Source organism: Lepus europaeus, chromosome 5, assembly GCF_033115175.1.
Source record: "Lepus europaeus isolate LE1 chromosome 5, mLepTim1.pri, whole genome shotgun sequence".
Classification (NCBI taxonomy): domain Eukaryota; kingdom Metazoa; phylum Chordata; class Mammalia; order Lagomorpha; family Leporidae; genus Lepus; species Lepus europaeus.
In genome coordinates this window covers 19,396,740-19,417,225 of record NC_084831.1, presented here as the reverse complement: position 1 = coordinate 19,417,225, position 20,486 = coordinate 19,396,740, and the positions used below count along the sequence as shown (strand labels likewise).

Genomic DNA, 20,486 nt, shown 5'->3' with positions numbered 1-20,486 from the left:
TAGCCCTGACCACTGCAGACATCTAGGGAGTGAACCAGCGGATGGAAAAACTCTCTCTCTCTCTCTCCTTCTCTCTGTAGTCCTTGCAAATAAATCAATCTTTTTAAAAAAAAAAAAAAGTGATTGGAGGCAATCCACTTCCTGCATATTATGGCAAATTAGACACATTGTGAGTGTGTGAGGAGTGAGTGTGTGTGTGAGGAGCTCCAGGAAGCTGTGTGGCTGGGAGTGGGAGCAGCTTTCTCAAACCATATAAGCTTTAAGAAAACCAATAGTACTGGGGCTGGCGCTGTGGAAAGATGCCGCTTGCAACACCAGCATCCCATATGAGTGTTGGTTCGAGTTCCCACTGGTTCACATCTGATCCAGCTCCCTGCTAATGCACCTAGGATAGCAGTAGAAGATGGTCCAAGTCCTTGGGTTCTTGCACCCACGTGGGATACCTACAGGAAGCTCTTGGCCATTGCAGCCATTTGGAGAGTGAACCAGCAGATGGAAGATCTCTCTCTCTCTCTCTGTCTCTCTTTCTCTAACTCTGCCTTTCAAATAAATAAATCTTTTTCTAAAAAAAAAAAAGAAAGAAAGAAATTCCCTGAAACTCCCAGTTTTGCCCCCAAGTTGGTGCTAAATTTTGCTATGAAAAATCTCTCAGACCTCTGTCCTTAATGAGTTGTATTATGAAAGTTAACTGTAAAACTAGTTCTCAAAGAGTTTATGTGTGCGTGTGTGCATGTGCAAATTGTTGAAATCTTTACTCAGTATACAGCTGGTCTTCTGTGTACGAAGTTAACTGAAAATTAATCTTAATTGAGAATGTAACTGGCAAGGGGAGAAGGAGAAGGAGAAGGAGGAGGAGAGGTGGGAGTGGGTGGGTGGGCAGGTACAGTAGGAAGAATAACTGTACTCCTAAAGTTGTACTTATGAAATTTGTATTCCTTAAAAGGATAAATTGAAAATAAATAAATAAGAATAGAACTCCAGAGGCCTGTGCTATGCCACAGTAGATTAAGCAGCCACCTGCTGCCAGTATCCCATATGGGTGCCAGTTTGAGTCCTGGATGCTCCAATTCTGATCCAGCTCCTTGCTAACGGCCTGGGAAAGCAATGGAGGATGTCCCAAGTGCTTGGGCCCCTGCACCTTCGTCGGAGACCCAGAAGAAGCTCCTCGCTCTTGGCTTTGGATCAGGCCAGCTCCAGCCATTGCAGGCATTTGAGGAATGAACAAGCGAATGGAAGACCTCTCTCTCTGTCTCTCCCTCTCTGTAACTCTACCTCTCAAGTAAATAAATGAATCTTTTAAAAAAATAACCTCGGCCGGCGCTGCGGCTCACTAGGCTAATCCTCCACCTGCGGCGCCAGCAACCCGGGTTCTAGTCCCGGTCGGGGCACCGGATTCTATCCCGGTTGCCCCTCTTCCAGGCCAGCTCTCTGCTATGGCCCGGGAAGGCAGTGGAGGATGGCCCAAGTGCTTGGGCCCTGCACCCGCACTGGAGACCAGGAGAAGCACCTGGCTCCTGGCTTCGGATCAGCACAGTGTGCCGGCCACAGCGGCCATTTAGGGGGTGAACCAATGGAAAAAGGAAGATCTTTTTCTCTGTCTCTCTCACTGTCCACTCTGCCTGTCAAAAAAAAAAAAAAAAAAAAAAATCTCTCTTGTATACACTGCTCTTCCCAGCACTCCCTGCCTCTTCTGGGGGCACTCAGCCAGATGAGCTGTTGGGAAACAAACTTGATATTGTCCTCTAATGTTAATAAGAATAGCCCCTGTCCTTCTGCGCAGAAAACAGTGGGCCAGATTTGTATCTGGGCACTCACTACTTAACCTTCTAAAATTTCTTTTAAAAAAATTCAAATGTAAATTATGAAGACAGGAATGTAGGGTGAATTTTGATAAAACTAAGCCCTGTTGACTGATAACAATGAAGTTGGTAATACCAAGAAAAAATGATAAACGTAGAGTGTAATGTTTTTCTTTAAAATATTAACTTTAAACAATGTCCATCGCAATCCTGCAATTAAGCCGAGTTGACTTTTAAACAGGTGTAACCCTGAGAAATATTTAGATTGTACGCCTCCAGTGGGCAGGGATGTATCTTACACTGTTGTATTGATGCTTAATACATAGTACTAGGTATAGTGAGAGGTCCATTAAACATGTGTTGGTTGGTTAGACAATAAAGAGCTTACTTTGGAATGAAAAAGAAAGTGGCAGAGATAACAAGGATGCAAAACTGCAAAGAGGAAGATCAGCCCTGTGGGACACTTTGTTAGATCTTGAACAGTAAGATCAACATAGCCTGAAGGGATCAAGAAAAAGCAGAAAATGAGCCCAAATTAAAGAAGGAATGAGAGTGCCCAGGTATTTAAAACAAAGCCAAACAAAACAAACAAAAAGTAGGTTGTACTTTGATAGCACAGTAAAATAAAGAGACCTGGTGATATCAAGAAACATGCCTGAGTAGGTTTTAGGTGGAGCCAGATCATAGAACTGAGCATCCTCCAAGTAATGGGAACTGAGGATCTCCACACTTTTAGCAAGATTTATCTGACAGTAGAGGGAAAGATTTTTTTTTTTTTTTAAAGATTTACTTACAGAGAGAAGAAAAGGCAGAGAAAAGAAAGAGGTCTTCCATCTGCTGATTCACTCCCCAACTGGCCAAAACAGCAGGAGCTGCACCGATCCAGAACCAGGAGCCAGGTGCTTTTTCCTGGTCTCCCATGTAGGTGCAGGGGCCCAAGGACTTGGGCCATGTTCTACTGCATTCCCAGGCCATAGCAGAGAGCTGGATTGGAACTGGAGCACCTGGGACTTGAGCCGGCACCCATAGGGGATGTCGGCACTGAAGGCGGTGGCTTTACCTGCTATGCTACAGCGCCGGCCCCAGAGGGAAAGATTTGAGGCATTGAGAATCCTATTAGAAGGGCCGGCGCCATGGTGCACTAGCTTAATTCTCCACCTGCAGCGCCGGCATCCCATATGGGTGCCGGTTCTAGTCCCAGATGCTCCTCTTCCAATCCAGCTCTCTGCTATGGCCCAGGAAAGCAGTAGATGGCCCAAGTGCTTAGGACCCTGCACCTGCGTGGGAGATTGGGAAGAAACTCTTGGCTCCTGGCTTTGGACTGGCGTAGCTCCAGCCGTTGCAGCTATTGGGGGATGGGGGAGTGAACCAACGGAAGGAAATCCTTTCTCTGTCTTTTCCTCTGTCTGTAACTCTACCTCTCAAATGAATCTTTAAAAAAAAAAAAAAATATTAGAGGGGTCAGCGCTGTGGTGTAGCGGGTAAAGCTGATGTAGGCAGGCAAATAGGATAAATCCAATTAGATCTCTGAGCTGAAGACCACACCTTCACCACACCCTGTGTGATCTCATCCCCCTACCTGACCTCAACTGTGTGCCCACCTACCAGTCAGGCTATGTGAACACTCCCTTTGGAAGTGGATAAAGGGCCTGAGACATGGTGGGGCCGGCCCTTTTTCTCTTGCTGCCCTTTTCCGATGTTATGGACCTGTTTGTGCTGTCTTCTCTTTGCTGCCCGTGATAAGCTGCTTGTAACTGCTCTTAACCAAACGCTCACTGCATGTGGCTCTTGACCTGCTTGCTGCTTGGTATGGACCCCAACTTAATTTCCGGACTTTTCTTTCTCCCTTAAAGTCCTCACTCTCCCATGCATTTCTCTCATTAAATAAAAAGCTTAAAAAACTTACCATGCTGCCTGGTCTATTTGAGCCAGTATTCAGAATTCTTCTCTGAATTCATGGCAAGAACCCACACAGCTTATTAATTTCAGGAACTATTAGTAAGCAAATCAGTATCAAAGCTGCAGCCTGCAGTGCTGGCATCCCATATGGGCACCAGTTCAAGTCCTGGCTGCTCCACTTCTGATCCAGCTCTCTGCTATGGCCTGGGAAAGCAGTGGAAAATGGCTAGTCCTTGGTCCCCTGCACCTGCATGGGAAAGCCGGAAGAAACTCCTGGCTGCTGGCTTTGGATGGGCACTGCTTCAGCTGTTGCAGCCATCTGGGGAGTGAATCAGTGGATGGAAGATCTCTCTCTCTGCCTCTGCCTCTCTGTAACTCTGCCTTTCAAATACATAAATAAATCTTGTAAAAAAAGAAAAAACAAAAAGAAGAAAGAATCCTATTAGAAAGTTGTTTCAGATATAGGATAAATAGTGGAAAGTGAGATGAAGTAACCAGATGTGAAAAAGATGGAGCAATAAGAATCACACAGACTCCTTGACTGAGAGTAACCTTAAGAATATTCTGGAAATTGGCCGGCGCCGTGGCTCAACAGGCTAATCCTCCACCTAGCGGCGCCGGCACACTGGATTCTAGTCCCGGTCGGGGCGCCGGATTCTGTCCCAGTTGCTCCTCTTCCAGGCCAGCTCTCTGCTATGGCCCGGGAGTGCAGTGGAGGATGGCTCAAGTGCTTGGGCCCTGCACCCGCATGGGATACCAGGATAAGCACCTGGCTCCTGCCTTCGGATCAGTGTGGTGCGCTGGCCGCAGCGGCCATTGGAGGCTGAACCAACAGCAAAGGAAGACCTTTCTCTCTGTCTCTCTCTCTCTCACTGTCCACTCTGCCTATCAAAAAAAAAAAAAAAAAAAAAAGAATATTCTGGAAATGACAACAGATCTGAAATAAAATCTTAAAATAAGTATATGTTGGTAATCAAATCATTAATTCAGGGGCAGGTATTTGGCCTAGCCGTTAGGTCACTGGTTGGGATATTCCATCCCATATAGAGGAGCCTGGTTCAAGTCCAAGTCACTTCCCTTCCAATACAGCTTCCTGCTTATGCAAACCTTAGGAAGCAGCCGATGATGGCTCTGGTACTTGGGTCTCTGCCACACAGTGGGGGGGTCTGGAGAGTGCCAGGCTCCTGGCTTTGGCCTGGCCCAATCTTGGCTATTGGAGGCATTTGGAGAATGAACAAGCTGATGGATAATCTCTCAATCTATTTGTCTTTCAAATAAAATGGAGATAAATAATAATAAAGAAAATCATTAATCCAAACTTACCCTCTGCAAGATCTGAGCATGATGTGCCAATCGCTGTGTCCCCACTATCAGCTACACTTGAACAACGGCTGAAGCGGCTCCGAAAGGCCTCTGAGATCACTGGTGTCTGCCACTCAGTCCCCAGGGAACTGCCCTTCTGAATCACACTGGAACCTGAAACAAAAGGCATTTTCCACCTTTAGTGTGAACCAGCTGATGTCACCCCAACAGACTGCTTAAAAAAAAAAAATCACTGAGCCCTATGAAAGAATAGCAGCACTGTAACACTGTCTCTCCTGTGCTTAGTATTAGCTATACAGAGCTAGTTGATTTTATGGGGAAATAGTACAGGAGGTGAGAATGTTCAAAGACAGAAATAAGACCTACCAAGAATTCAGGAGTACTGGGACAGAAAATAATCACTCAACAGCAGTTACTACTTATGAAAACCTAAAATCCACAGCACTTTACAGCTAGGATCTAACCTGCCTATTACTGTCAAGTATCATCCCTATTTCACAGAAGACAGAGCCCAGATTTGAGGCTAGGCCTTTCTGATTCTAAAACCCACATTCTTTCCTTTTTAAGAGGTTTCCTCAAGGGACTCTTTTGACACTCTGAACATGACATTTCCTCAATATGTAGTCTGGGTGCCAGCGCTGTGGCATAGCAAATAAAGCTGCCACCTGTAGTGCCAGTATCCCATATGGCCGCCGTTTCAAGTCCTGGCTGCTCCACTTCCGATCTAGCTCTCTACCATGGCCTGGAAAAGCAGTGGAAGATGGCCCAAGTGCTTGGGCCCCTGCACCCACATGGGAAACCCAGAAGAAGCTCCTGGCTCCTAGCTTCAGATCGGCACAGTTCTGGCTGTTGCGGCCATCTGGGGAGTGAACCAGCAGATGGAAGACTTCTCTCTCTCTATGACTCTGCCTCTCTGTAACTCTGCCTTTCAAATAAATAAATAAATCTTTAAAAAAACAAAACAAAATATGTAGTCTATGTAATCTATACATTACAGAATGGCTTATTCATCCCTGGTTCCTATCCACTAAATGCCAATAGCAATCCTAACATCACTGTAAAAGCAGAATATCCCATACATTTCCAAATGTTTCCTAGAGTGACAGGCAGTCCAGACCCCATGTTGAAAACCACTGTCTGATTGAACCAGGGTACCTCAGTGGGGGATTCAGACTAAGGTAGGTTTTGAAAGTCAACTGGAAAAACTTTTCTTAAAAAAAAAAAAAAAAAAAAAAAAAAACTTATTTATTTGAAAGAGTTACACAGAGAGAGGAAGAGAGCAGAGAGAGAGAGAGAGAGAGAGAGAGAAAGAGGTCTTCCATTCACTGGCTCACTCCTCAACTGGCCGCAATGGCCAGAGCTGTGCTGATCCAAAGCCAGGAGTTTCTTCCAGGTCTCCCACATGGATGGCAGGGGCCTAAGCACTTGGGCCATATCCTGCTGCTTTCTCAGGCACATTAGCAGGGAGCTAGATTGGGAGTGAGTGCTGGGACTCAATTAGGCACTCACATGGAATGCTGGTGTGGCACACATTGGCTTAACCTGCTGCGCCACAATGCCAGCTCCAAGGCTTCATCTTGAGGGTAATGCAAAGAAAACACTAAAACTTCTGAAGCAAGATTAAAAAAAACAAACAAGATTTATGTGACTTTAAATTTTCTGTTTAAGGACTGGTAGGTAGGAAGCATTCTATAAATACTTGATTTACAAACACATTAGCGAAGACAAATTCAAATTATTTTTTAAAAAATCACTAATCTTTTTAAAAAAAGATTATTTTATTTGAAGGCAGAGTTATAAAGTGAAGGAAAGGCACAGAGAGATCTTCCATCCACTGATTTACTCCTCAAATGGTTGCAATGACTGAACGAGGCCAGGCTGAAGTTAGAAGCCTGGAACTCTATCCAGGTCTTCCAAGTAGGTGGTAGGGTCCCAAGAACCCAGACCATTTCCTCTGTTTTCCCAGTCATATTAGCAGGGAGCTGGATCTGAGTTGAACAGCCATGACTTGAAGTGGTGCTCAGACAGGATGCCAGCATCACAAGCAGCAAATTAACCTGCTGCACCAAAAGGCCAGCTCCATGAAATCACTAAGCTGTCAAAGTTTAAGTTGAAATCAGTTGAATTAAGTTGAAATGCAGTTCTATAGATTCTGATCTAATAGGAAGCAAGTAGCTGTTGAACAAAAATATCTTATTCTTTGCTTCCAAATTTAGTGCTTCTCCCATTTTTAAAACTACTTTCTTCTACCTTTGCTTTTTTTTTGGTGGCTATCCTTACTTCTGCTTTCTATTGAAGGCAACCTAACTTTCTCCAAGAATCCCTTCTTTGGGTCACAATATAGAATGCCTGATCTGAAAGAATTTGTTTTATCTATATATATATATACTCATTAATCCAAAAAAGTTTAAAAGTTTAGTAGAAAACAGAGGTAACAATCAGGCCCCTGAGCAGCGTGAGATCAGCCAATGTGACTGTAGTACTAAATCAGTGTAATTCTAGCCAGAAGCAAAGAAATCTGACCTGCAGGCAAGTCTGTACAGCTTTATCTCACTAGTCAGTGTGCAGTCAGCCAGGCCTTTGAAAATAGTCAAAATTGAGTGTCACTATTACCATGTTTCTAGCCTCCTACTGGAAACTACTCCCTATTCCTACTACTAATCTTCCATTCTCATCACTAACACTTTTCTATTCACCTGTTCCATTAATCAATACTAAACAAATATTTGTTAAAATAAAAAATACAGGGTGCTGGCTTTGTGGCACAGTGGGTTAAGCCACTGCCTGTGATGCCAGCATTCCATGCAGGCACCAATTCAAGTGCCAGCGGCCCCACTTTTGATCCAGCTCCCTACTAAAATGCTTAGGAAAGCAGCAGGACTTCCCAAATGCTTGGGCCCCTGCACCCACACAGGAGACCCAGATGAAGATCCTGGCTTCAGCCTGGCCCACCCCCAGCCATTGCAGCCATTTAGAGAATGAGCCAGGGGATAGAAGATCTCTCTCTGTCTCTCCCTCTCTAATTCTGACTTTCAAATAAATAAGTAAATCTTTAAAATAAAAAATGTATTTTGGGGCCAGCACTGTGGCATAGTAGGTAAGGTAGCCTCCTTCAGTGCTGGCATCCAACATGGGTGCCTGTATGAGTCCCCCGGCTGCTCAACTTCTGATCCAGCTCTCTGGTATGGCCTGGGAAAACAGTAGAATATGGTCCAAGTCCTTGGACCCCTGCACCCATGTGGAAGACCGGGAAGAAACTCCTGCTCCAAGTCAGCTCAGCTCCAGCCATTGCAGCCAGACTGGGGACTGAACCAGCAGATGGAAGACCCCTTTCTCTCCCTCTCTGCCACGGCCTCTCTGTAACTCTGCCTTTCAAGCAAATAAATAAATAAATACACACACACACACACAGGCTTATGCTTACTTCAAAATTCAAATTTGAAACCTGAAGTTTTTTGTTATGATATATGTCCTATCAATTACTAAGACCATTAATCTGAATGAGATACTGAAAAGAGATAAAGGCAATGAGCTCTGTTAGGACCACTACATTTCAAAAACCTGCATTATATACATAATCATCATAAGAAATTATATAATCCAGCTCTAAGACAGTACATGGCACAGATGTTCCAATGAATATTTGCTGAATAAATCTTACATTGAATAAACACTTATAATAGTGTCTACTGTATAAGGCAGCATGACTGGAATATAACAAATACATACTAAGCGTCTACCATGAGCAAAGCACTGTGAGACTTAATACCTCTAAATTAAAAAAGCTAATTTTCTTTTTAATTTTTTACATTTTTTTGACAGGCAGAGATTAGACAGTGAGAGAGACAGAGAGAAAGGTCTTCCTTCCGTTGGTTCACTCCCCAAATGGTCGTTACAGCTGGCGTGCTGTGCCGATCCAAAGCCAGGAGCCAGGTGCTTCCTCCTGGTCTCCCATGTGGGTGCAAGGCCCAAGCACTTGGGCCATCCTCCACTGCCTTCCCAGGCCACAGCAGAGAGATGGACTAGAAGAGGAGAAACCAGGACAGAATCCGGTGCCCCAACCGGGACTAGAACCCGGCATCTGGTGCCACAGGCGGAGGATTAGCCAAGTGAGCCATGGTGCTGGCCAAAAAAACTATTTTTCTAATATGCTTCTTATTTGAAATATACCACACCTACCTAATATGTCTATTGAATGAATACATATTTATGTTTTATACATTTAATATACCTACTTAATATATCTGAACTTTAAAAATTTTGTAATCCATTCTAGAGCTAAACTCCTGAGTCTCTAGTCACAACAATACAGAGGCTGCTGGCATCCAAGAAGAATTCTGATCTTTGTGGGCTAGCAGATGACTGACTCACACAGAAGACTACAAAGACAACACAGAACACGCTAATTTATGCTGTGTTTTTCTGATTTCAGATGGAACTATGTTCCCAAGTCATTCTGTTCCAATCATGTGGTCTTGTAAGAAGCCATGCAGGACTAGAGATAAAGAACTATTTGCTCAAAAAACCTGCTATATCCAATGCAGACTCTTGTTATTTTTATTATTTTAAAAGTATGAGCATTTCAGCAAATGCTTGTTTGCTCAGTACTCCATTAAAGTACATAAAATAGTTGGGGCCAGCACTGTGGTACAGCGGGTTAAAAGCCCTGGCCTGCAGCGCCAGCTTCCCATATGGGCACCAGTTGAAGTCCTGGCTGCTCCACTTCCAATCTAACTCTCTGTTATGGCCTGGAAAAGCAGCAGAAGATGGCCCAAGTCCTTGGGCCCCTGCACTTGTGTGGGAGACCCAGAAGAAGCTCCTGGCTCCAGATCAGCTCAGCTCTGGCCATTGCAGCCAACTGGGGAGTGAACCAGCAGGTAGAAGACCTCTCCCTCCCTCCCTCTCTCTCTCTCTCTCTCTCTCTCTGGCTCTACCTCTCTCTGTAACTCTTTAAAATAAATATCAAAAAAAAAAAAAAAAAAAGAATATAAAATAGAGGCAGGCATATGGTGCTGTGGTTAAAACAAGGCTTGGATACCTACAACCCCTATCAGAGGGCCTTGGTTTGAGCCTGAGCTCTGCTTCTGATTCCAGCTTCCTGTTTATTATTTTCTTAAAAATATAAATTGGCTTTTAAAAAAGATTTATTTATTTATTTGAAAGGCAGAGTTACAAAGAGGCAGAGGCAGAGAGAGAGAGAGAGAGAGAGAGAGAAGTCTTCCATCCACTGGTTCACTCCCCATTTGCCACAACAGTCGGAGCTGCGCTGATCCAAAGCCAGGAGCCAGGAGCTTCCTCTGGATCTACCATGAGGGTGCAGGGGCCCAAGGACTTGGGCCATCTTCTACTGCTTTCTCAAACCATAGCAGAGAGCTGGATCAGAAGTGGAGCAGTCGGGTCTTGAACTGGCAACCACATGGGATGCTGGCGTTTCAGGCCAGGGCGTTAACCCACTGCATCATAGCACCGGCCCCAAAAGATTTATTTACTTGAAAGGCAGAAAGACACACAGAGAGAAACAGACAGATATTTTCTGTCTGCTGGTTCACTCCCCAAATGTTCACAACAGTCAGGTCTGGGCCAAGCTGAAGCCAGGAACCAGGCACTCTATTACAGATCTCCCATTTGAGTGGCAGGGGTCTTAGCACTTGAGCCATCATCTGCTGCCTTCCCAGGAGCACTAGCAGGAAGCTGGTTTAGAAGCAGAGCATCTGGGACTCAAAAAGAATGCTAGCATAGCAAGCAACAGCTTAACCAGCTGTACCACTATGATGGGACCCCAACATCCTGTTAATGTGCACCCTGGAAGGCAGCAATACTGGCTCAAGTACTTGAGTCCCTGCAACCCATATGAGAGCCCCAGACTGAATTCCTGCCTCGTAACTTCGACCTGGCCCAGACCCAGACATTTGGAGAGTGAACCAAAGAATAGAAGACTGAAGTATTTTTCTGCCTTTCAAATAAAAAAATACTCTAGAAAGTAAAAGTTTAAAAAAAAAAAAAAAGAATCTAAAGCTAGCACTGGGGCACAGAGGGTTAAGCCAATGCCTGTGACTCCACATCTCCTATCTGAGCACCAGTTCACATCCCAGATACTCTGCTTCAAATCCAGCTTCCTTGCTAATGTGCCTGGGAAGGCAGCGGAAGACAGCTCAAGGACTTGGACCCCTACCATCCAAATGGGAGACCAGATGGAGTTCCTGGCTCCCGGCTTCAGGCTGGTTCAGACCTGGCTTTTGTGAACATTTGGGGAGTGAACTAATAGAAGATCTCTTTTGGTCTCCATCTCTTCCTCTTTGTTACTCTTTCAAGTAAATTAAATAAAATAAATCATATATATGTAAATAAATAAAATTAAGCTGGTGTTATGGCACAGCAGGTTAAGCTGCCTGCCATATATATATAAAACAACAAAGGTGAGAATTTAATTCAAAATTGAGCCTTTTGACTACTTACCTGGTGAAGTGGCATGAGCGATCCTCTCACTTGGGTATTTCTCTTGCATGGCCATCACAGTTATTTGAGCCAACTGTAGAATGAAGAAATAAGAAGTCAATCTCCTCAACATCTTTTTTTTTTTTTTTGGACAGGCAGAGTTAGACAGTGAGAGAGAGAGAAAGGTCTTCCTTTTCCATTGGTTCACCCCCCGAATGGCTGCTATGGCAGGTGCGCTGCACCAATCCGAAGCCAGGAGCCAGGTGCTTCCTCCTGGTCTCCCATGCGGGTGCAGGGCCCAAGCACTTGGGCCATCCTCCACTGTCCTCCCGGGCCACAGCAGAGAGCTGGAACAGAAGAGGAGCAGCCGGGACAGAATCTGGCACCCCAATCGGGACTAGAGCCTGGGGTGCTGGCACCACAGGCGGAGGATTAGCCAAGTGAGCCATGGCACCGGCCTCCAACATCTTTTAATTCCCTGTAACTCAGACCTCATTCAGCTGAAACTGCTAAAATCATGTAAGAATACAGGAATAACATAAAATAAACTCAGTTTCTGGGGCTGGCTGGTGTTGTGGCACAGCAGTTAAGCTACCACTTGGAATGTCCACATTCCCGGCTACTTGGCCAGTGATCCAGCTTCCTGCTGTGTGTTCTAGGAGATAGTGAGTGATGGCTCAAGTATGTGGGTCCCTGCCACCCACATGGGAGATCCAGATGGAGTTCTGGGCTCCTGGATTCAGCCTGGGCCAGCCCTGGCTGTCACAGGCTTTTGGGGAGTGAACCAACAAATGGAAGATTTCTTTCTGTTGTTCTGCTTTTCAAATAAATAAACTCAATTTCTTTCTACTATTGACAACACTATCTAACACCAGGTGTTTATAGGGTTTCATCTAATTTGGTTCAATTCAATTTTTTTTAAAGATTTTTTTTAAAGATTTTTTTTTTTTAACTTATTTGAAAGGCAGAGTTACAGAGAAACAGAGAAAAGACAGACAGAGAGGTCTTCCATCTGCTGGTTCACCCCCCAAATGGCCACAACAGCCAGGGCTGGGCCAGGCCAGAGACAAGAGCATCTTTCAGGTCTTCCCTGTGGTTTGTAAAGGAGCCCCCAAAAATGGGAACAGCAGCATCCTCTGCTGCTTTCCCAGGTGCATTAGTAGGGAGCTGGATCAGAAGTGGAGCAGCTGGCAATCAAACCGATGGTCTTAACCCCCTATGCCACAGAACGAGCCCCAGTTCAATTCAATCCTAACACTACCTACCTGGAGATATCAACAGCATCAGATTCCACAGGCTGAGGGCGGGCTCGATCCCACCAGGCTGCCCCCTACATTTCTTGGTTTATTAAAAGATTTTTAAAAATTCATTGTTTTATTTATTTGAATGACACAGTGTACAAAAGTCAGGGAAAGAGAAATATTTTTCCATCTACTGGTTCACTCTACAAATGGCCACAACAGACAGGGCTGCGCCAGGCTGAAGACAGGAGCAAGGAACTCCATTCAGGGTCTCCCACATGAGTGGCAGGGTCCCGAGCACTTGAGCCATCATCCACTGATTCCCAGGATGCTTTAGTAGGAAACTAGATTGGATGCAGAGCAGCCAGGACTCCAACCAGCAGGTATTCTGATATGGATGCTGGCATTGCAAGTGGCAGCTTAACCTGCTGCACCACAAGCTCCTGCCCCCAATTCTTTTTGTTTTTTTTTGTTTTGTTTTTGACAGGCAGAGTGGACAGTGAGAGAGAGAGACAGAGAGAAAGGTCTTTCTTTTGCCGTTGGTTCACCCTCCAATGGCCGCCGCAGCCAGCGCGCTGCGGCCAGCGCACCGCACTGATCCGAAGGCAGGAGCCAGGTGCTTATCCTGGTCTCCCATGGGGTGCAGGGCCCAAGGACTTGGGCCATCCTCCACTGCCTTCCCGGGCCATAGCAGAGAGCTGGCCTGGAAGAGGGGCAACCGGGACAGAATCCGGAGCCCCGACTGGGACTAGAACCCGGTGTGCCGATGCCGCAAGGCAGAGGATTAGCCTGTTGAGCCACGGCGCCAGCCTGCCCCCAATCCCCAGGTTGTTTTACTTATGCTTCTGACTGGCCAGCTATAAAGTGGGATTCCTATGACTGACTCCCTTCTTGGGTTCAATTAATTTGCTAGCACAGTTCACAGAACTTGAAAATATTCAACTGGTTTATATTATAAAGAGTTTTATAAGAGACACAAATAAAGAGGTGCACAGAGCTTTTACACCCTTTCTGGGTGTGCTACTCTCTAAGAAACTCCATGTTGTCAGCTTTTTGGGAGCTCTACAAATCCTGTCTTTTCTGGTTTTTGTGGAGGCCTCATAGCACAGACATGATTGATTAAATCACTGACCAATTTAACCTGCAAGTCCTCTGCTTTTCCTGGAGATTGGGGGATGTGATTAAAGACACAGAAATCCAAGCTTTCTTGGTATTTCCAGTGACCAGTTCCCATCTTGAAGCCACCCAGGGGCTGCCAGCCATCAGTCACCCCATTAGTACATACTAAAAAAAAATTCATAAGGGGCCAGGGGCTGGCTTGTGGTGCAATGGGTTAAGCCTCTGCTTGTGACACCTAAATCCTCTACTGGCATGCTGGTGGAGTCCTGGTTACTCCACCTGCAATCTAGCTACCTGCCAATGTGCCTGGAAGCAGCAGTTGATGGCTCATATCTGAGTCCCTGCCACCCACCTGAGAGTCCTGGATGGAGTTCCTAATTTCTGGCTTCATTCTGGCCCAGCCCTGACCATCACAGCCATTTAGAGGTATGAACCAGTGGATGGAAGCTCTCTTTCTCTGTATTCCCTGTCTTTCCAATAAATGAATCTTAAAAAAAGAAAAGAAAGAACATCACTTTGAAGAAGCTTCCAAGAATTTTAGGAGCTATATACAAATTCCAAGTATTCTTTCACATGTTTTACTCCTAAGAGTATTTTTAAATGCAAAGTAACTCCTAGAACACACCACCATACACCTGTTCCTAAAGCAAGCAGAGAAAACCTAGAACCCAACAAAGTCCCAATATGGAGCCGTATGCATGTGGAATGCCTCCAATTGTTATAAAACTTAAAAATATAATACTATTTTTAACTAACAAACTTTGCCATGAATCTTCTTAGCCATGGGGAGGCTGGAGTACAGAAAGAACTAAAGAACCAAACCAATAGTGAAGAATTATAATTTCGGTCATAATTAACATGTAACAAACTCCTAGGTTCTTTCAGTATTGAAAGTTAGTTGAGGGGCTGGTGCTGTGGCATAGTGAGTAAAGCTGCCGCCTGCAGTGCCAGCATCCCATATGGACACCGGTTCGAGTCCCTGCTGCTCCACTTCTGATGCAGCTCTCTGCTGCGGCCTGGAAAAGCAGTAGAAGATGGCCCAAGTCCTTGGGCCTCTGCACCTGCGTGGGAGACCCAGAAGAAGCTCCTGGTTCCTGGCTGTGGATCTGCGCAGCTCTGGCCGTTGCAGCCAACTGGGGAGTGAACCAGCGGATGGAAAACTTCTCTCTCTCTCTGCTTCTCCTTCTCTCTCTGTGTAATTCTTTCAAATAAATAAATAAATCTTAAAAAAAAAAAAAAAAAAGCTAGCTGAATGATGCACAGAGATGGATATAACTCTTGGTCACAAGCAGAACTCCAATCTTTAACTGGGAACATAAGATTTTCTTCCCATTCCCTTAAAATAGTTATATTTATTCTAAGGGTAAGTACTGAGAATTCAGCAGTCTGATTATCATCTGTGTAAACAAAAGCTTTAGTTGTAACTGGCAACAGCAAATAACAACCTACTTGAAAGACAGTATACAAAAGTGGTTGAACATGAGGTTTTTTTTTTTTTTTTGGACAGATAGAGTTAGACAGTGAGAGAGAGAGAGAAAGGTCTTCCTTCCATTGGTTCCCCCCTCAAACGACCACTACGGACAGAGCTACGTCGATCCAAAGGCGGAAGCCAGGTGCTTCCTCCTGGTCTCCCATGCGGGTGCAGGGGCCCAGGCACTTGGGCCATCCTCCACTGCCTTCCCAGCCACAGCAGAGAGCTGGACTGGAAGAGAAGCAACCAGGACTAGAACCTGGCGCCCATATGGGATGCCGGCGCTGCAGGTGGAGGATTAACCAAGTGAGCCACAGTGCAGACCCCACAACGTGAACTCTTAAAGATTTATTTATTTTGAAAAAATTTCAGAGACAAAGGGAGAGACAGATCTTCCATCCACTGGTTCATTCCCCAGAGGGCCACAACGGCCAGCACTGGGCTAGGCCTCCCACTTGGGGCAGGAGCCCAAACATCTGGGCCATCCTCCACAGCTTTTCCTAGGCCATTAGCAGGGCGCTGGATAGGAAGTGGAGCAGCGGGACATGAACTGAGGTCCATATAGGATGTTGGCATTACAGTCAGCAGCTTTACTCACTATGCCACAATGCCAGTTCCAAGCATTAACTTTTGATCAAATTTGGATTTGAAGCCCACACGAACTTAAATACACTAAAATTTCAGTTATCAATTTACTATCTATGTAAGTTGGGGCAAATTTATTAGTATCTCTTATTTCTCCATATAAAAACGAAGATGAGGTGAAAGAGCAGATGTGAGCTCTTTGTGTGTGCCTGCTTCTTTTCCTCTCAAATAAGTAAAATAATTTCAACCTAAAATGAGGATAAAAACACAGCTTAATTCATGCTAAGACACATGTAATTAACTTACAACAGTATTTGACACATATTAAGTGCTTGGTTAATATTATTATGATTTGGCTTCTTACAAAAATAAAAAATGCCACAGCATAGTCCCTGGAAATGAAATGAGTTAAGAAAGTCTGAATTTATAAGAATCCCAAAGGATTTTGGGACAATTCACAGAACAAAATTCTTACAGGTGACATTCAACTTTAAGAAAATAAAGGTTGAATGGTGCCATTTCTCTAATGTACTTTACTGACCTCTATAGTTTTCTCTCAGTAACAACAACCTAAGCCCTCACATTCCCTGCACTACAACAGAAATGCTACCATTCTCCAAAATCCCAGTTCTCACAAACAGGTGAGAGAAGCTTTGTTCAGTAATGAAAGCTTCAATTTATGGCTAGTATCATCATTATATGGCTAGCTATTCAATTTATGGTTAGTGACTTAACGGTGACACACAGAAAGATGACTACCTACCTACTTGTATTCTTTTCCTGTCAATATCAAAACCTTTTTTTTTTTTTTTGAGATTTACTTATTTTCTTATTTACTTATTTTTATTTGAAAGGCAGAGTTACAGAGAGATAGGGAAAAACACAGAGAGAGATCTTCCTTCCGCTGGTTCACTCCCCAAATAGCTGCAAGAGCCAGAGATGCTGAGACTTGAACCCAGTACCCATACAGGAGGCAGACTAAGCCACAGCACAAGCCCCCAGAGTCCTTTTTTAAAAATCCCTTTCTTTAAAGGATAACAAAATGGTAAGCTCAATGGATTCTGAGACCTTTTCAAATTCAGATGAGCTGAAAATAGGGTGACAAAAAAATTCCCAGTTGAACAGTTACTTTATGATTCAGCAATTCTACTGTTAGGAATGAATCGAGTGGTCCTTCCACATCCCTGAGGGACTGATTCCTCCCCTCTATCAAGATACAAAATCCTGGGCCGGCACCGTGGCTCAACAGGCTAATCCTCCGCCTAGTGGCGCCGGCACACCGGGTTCTAGTCCCGGTCGGGGCTCCGGATTCTGTCCTGGCTGCCCCTCTTCCAGGCCAGCTCTCTGCTATGGCCCGGGAGTGCAATGGAGGATGGCCCAAGTGCTTGGGCCCTGCACCCCATGGGAGACCAGGATAAGCACCTGGCTCCTGCCTTCGGATCAGCGTGGTACGCTGGCCGCGGCGGCCATTGGAGGGTGAACCAATGGCAAAAGGAAGACCTTTCTCTCTGTCTCTCTCTCTCACTGTACACTCTGCCTGTCAAAAAGTAAAAAACAAAACAAAAACAAAACACAAAAATCCTAGAACACTGAAGTCCCTTATATAAGATGATATAAAATCAGGGCAAGGTGTTTGGTGTGTTGATAAAGCTGCTCTTGGGATCCTGAGTCTGAGTCCCCACTCCACCTCTAATCTAGCTTTCTCCTAATGTGCACCCTAGGAGGCAGTAATGATTCAGGTACTTGGGTCCTGGCCAAGCATGTGGGAGACCCAGATGGAGTTCTGGGCTCCTAGCTTCTACCTGGCCCAGTTTCAGCTGTTGCAGGCATTTTATTTATTTATTTATTTATTTATTTATTTATTTTAAAATGAATGGGTTTTTAAAAAAGATTTATTTTTATTTGAAAGTCAGAGTTACACAGAGAGAGGAGAGGTAGAGACAGAGGTCTTCCATCCGATAGTTCACTCCCCCACAATTGGCCACATCAGCTGGAGCTGTGCCGATTAAAAGCCAGAAGCCAGGAGCTTCTTCTGGGTCTCCCATGTGGGTCAGGGGCCCAAGGACTTGGGCCATCTTCCACTGCTTTCCCAGGCCATAGCAGAGAGCTGGATCAGAAGTGGAGCAGCCGGGACTAGAAACGGCGCCCATATGGCGCCCATATGGAATGCCGGCACTTCAGGCCAGGGCATTAACCCCCTGTGCCACAGCGCCAGTCCCGGAGGTTGTTTTTTTTTTTTTTTTTTTTAAGATTTTTATTTATGTATTTGAAAGTCAGAGAGAAAGTTACACAGAGAGGTAGAGACAAAGAGAAAGGTCTTCCACCCACTGGTTCACTCCCCAAATGACTGCAACGGTCAGAGCTGAACTGATCCGAAGCCAGGAGCCAGGAGCTTCCTCCAGGTCTCCCATGCGGGTGCAGGGGCATTTGGGCCATCTTCCACTGCTTTCCCAGGCCATCCATAAAAGAGAGTTGGATCAGAAGTGGAGCATCTGGGACTGGAACTGGTGCCCATATGGGATGCCGGCACTGCACTCTACCCGCTATGCCACAGCATCAGCGCCTTTGCAGGCATTTTAGAAGTGAACCAGCAAATAGAATATTTCTCTCCTTGCCTTTCAAATAAAAATAAGTAACTTTTAAAACAAATACATAAATAACATATATGTATATCCTCCCACATACTTTAAATCATCCGTAGTTTACTTATAATACCTAATATAAGAGTACTTCAAAAAGTTCGTGGAAAACAGAATTAAAAGACAAGTTTGGGGTGGGGGGGATCAGCATTACAGCGCAGCAGGTTAAGCCACCCACAACAGCATCCCATATGGGCACCAATTCAAGCCCCAGCTCCTCCACTTCCAATCCAGCTCCCTGCTAATGTGCCTCGGAAAGCAGCAGAAGATGGTGCAAGTGCTTGGGCCCCGATCACCCGGGGGGGGGGGGGGGGGAGACCTGGATGTAGTTCCAGGCTTCTAGCTTCAGCCTAGACCAGCCCCAGACATTGCAGCAATTTGGGAAGTCAACCAGTAGATGGAAGATTTCTTTCTGTCTGTTTCTCCCTCCCTCTCTCACTTTTGCCTTTTTTTTTAAATATTTATTTATTTACTTGAAAGTCAGAGTTACACAGAGAGAGGGGAGGCAGAGAGAGAGAGAGAGAGATCTTTCATCTGCTGGTTCACTTCCCAGTTGGCCACAACAGCCCTCTATGCCTATCTGAAGCCAGGAGCTAGGAGCTTCTTCCAAGTCTCCCATGCGGGTGCAGGGACTTGGGTCAACTTCCACTGCTTTCCCAGGCCATAGCAGAGAGCTGGATTGGAAGTGGAGCAGCTGGGACTCGAACTGGCACCCATATGGGATGCCAGCGCTGCAGGCAGCGGCTTTATCCACTACACCATAGCGCCAGCCCCTACTCCTGCCTTTCAAATAAGTGAAAATAAATCTCAAAAAGAAAGGGGCCAGTGCTGTGGTGTAGCGGGTAAAGCCACCGTTTGTAGTGCCAGCATCCCAACATCCCATATTGGTGCCAGTTTGAGTCCCGGCTGCTCCCACTTTTGATCCAGCTCTGAGCTGTGGCCTGGGAAAGCAGAAGATGACCCAAGTCTTGCACCTGCATGGGAAACTCAGAAGCTCCTGGCTCCTGGTTTCAGATTAGCTCAGCTCCAGCTGTTGCAGCCATTTGGGAAATGAACCAGCAGGTGGAAGACCCTCCCCCCCCCCCCCCCCCCCGCCAGCCTCTCTCTGCCTCTCTGTAACTTTGCCTTTCAAATAAATAAATAAAATCTTTAAAAATAAATAAACAAAATAAAAAAATAAATAAATAAAAAATAAAAGTTCTGGTAACATAGTGGTTTAAAACACCACCTGTGATGTTTTCATCCCATATGAGTGCCAGTTCAAGTCCTGGCTGCTCCACTTCTGATTCAGCTCCCTGATAATGCACCTGGGAAAGCAGCAGCAGCATGGCCCAAGTGCTTAGGCCTCTGCTACCCAAGTGGGAGACCCGGATTTGGCCTGGCCCAGCCATGGATATTGTGGTCAACTGGGGAGTTAACTGTAGGGGACCAAACCCGAGGAACCGCAGCGCTAAGATGGCGCTGATTTCCTGCTTCCGGGTTCTTCTTCCCCGGCAAAGTTTCCCGCGCTACCCCTGAGCTGTCCTATCCTGACACAGCCTTGTAATCATATGATTCGTGACGTGTACTGCGTATATATGCCCCGACCACCGGATGTGCGAGTAGTTCCTGCCCGCCAGAGATCGAGGTCTGATCTCCCGCGCCCTGAGTAATAAAGAGCTCTTCTACGAGACGCCCGGTGTCGGTTTCTTGCTGGACGAGAGCGGCGCCGAGCAGCTGGTGGCCCGTACGGGGAAACGAAAGAGCTTGACTCTCGGCGTGGAAGGTAAGCGAGGAGACGGGAAGAGAACCCCTTTGGGTCCCGGAGCGATTGGTGAGGAAAGCGGATCCACCGACAGAAGAACCAACACCCTCGCCACAAGACCGACCGCCGGAGGAGCCACCCTCGTCATCAACGGGTGATACCTCCCCCGAGGCTAATAAACCTCAACCCACCTCCTGAGGATGTTGGGCCGTAAACCGGCCGTCGCCCTTC

At 45.7% G+C, this 20,486-nt stretch overlaps 1 protein-coding gene across 2 annotated transcripts in view; it reads right to left on the bottom strand.

The window, feature by feature from the left end:
* Positions 1-20,486, bottom strand: part of CEP85 (centrosomal protein 85) — a 54,217-nt gene that overhangs the window by 28,760 nt on the left and 4,971 nt on the right. For both annotated transcript variants that reach the window (XM_062190684.1, XM_062190685.1), the window contains exons 2-3: positions 11,478-11,550; positions 5,022-5,174 (exon numbers count right to left, since the gene is read on the bottom strand). In XM_062190684.1, coding sequence (XP_062046668.1) covers positions 5,022-5,174; positions 11,478-11,532 — 208 coding nt within the window. In that variant the 5' untranslated portion in view covers positions 11,533-11,550. The remainder of the gene's footprint in view (positions 1-5,021; positions 5,175-11,477; positions 11,551-20,486) is intronic.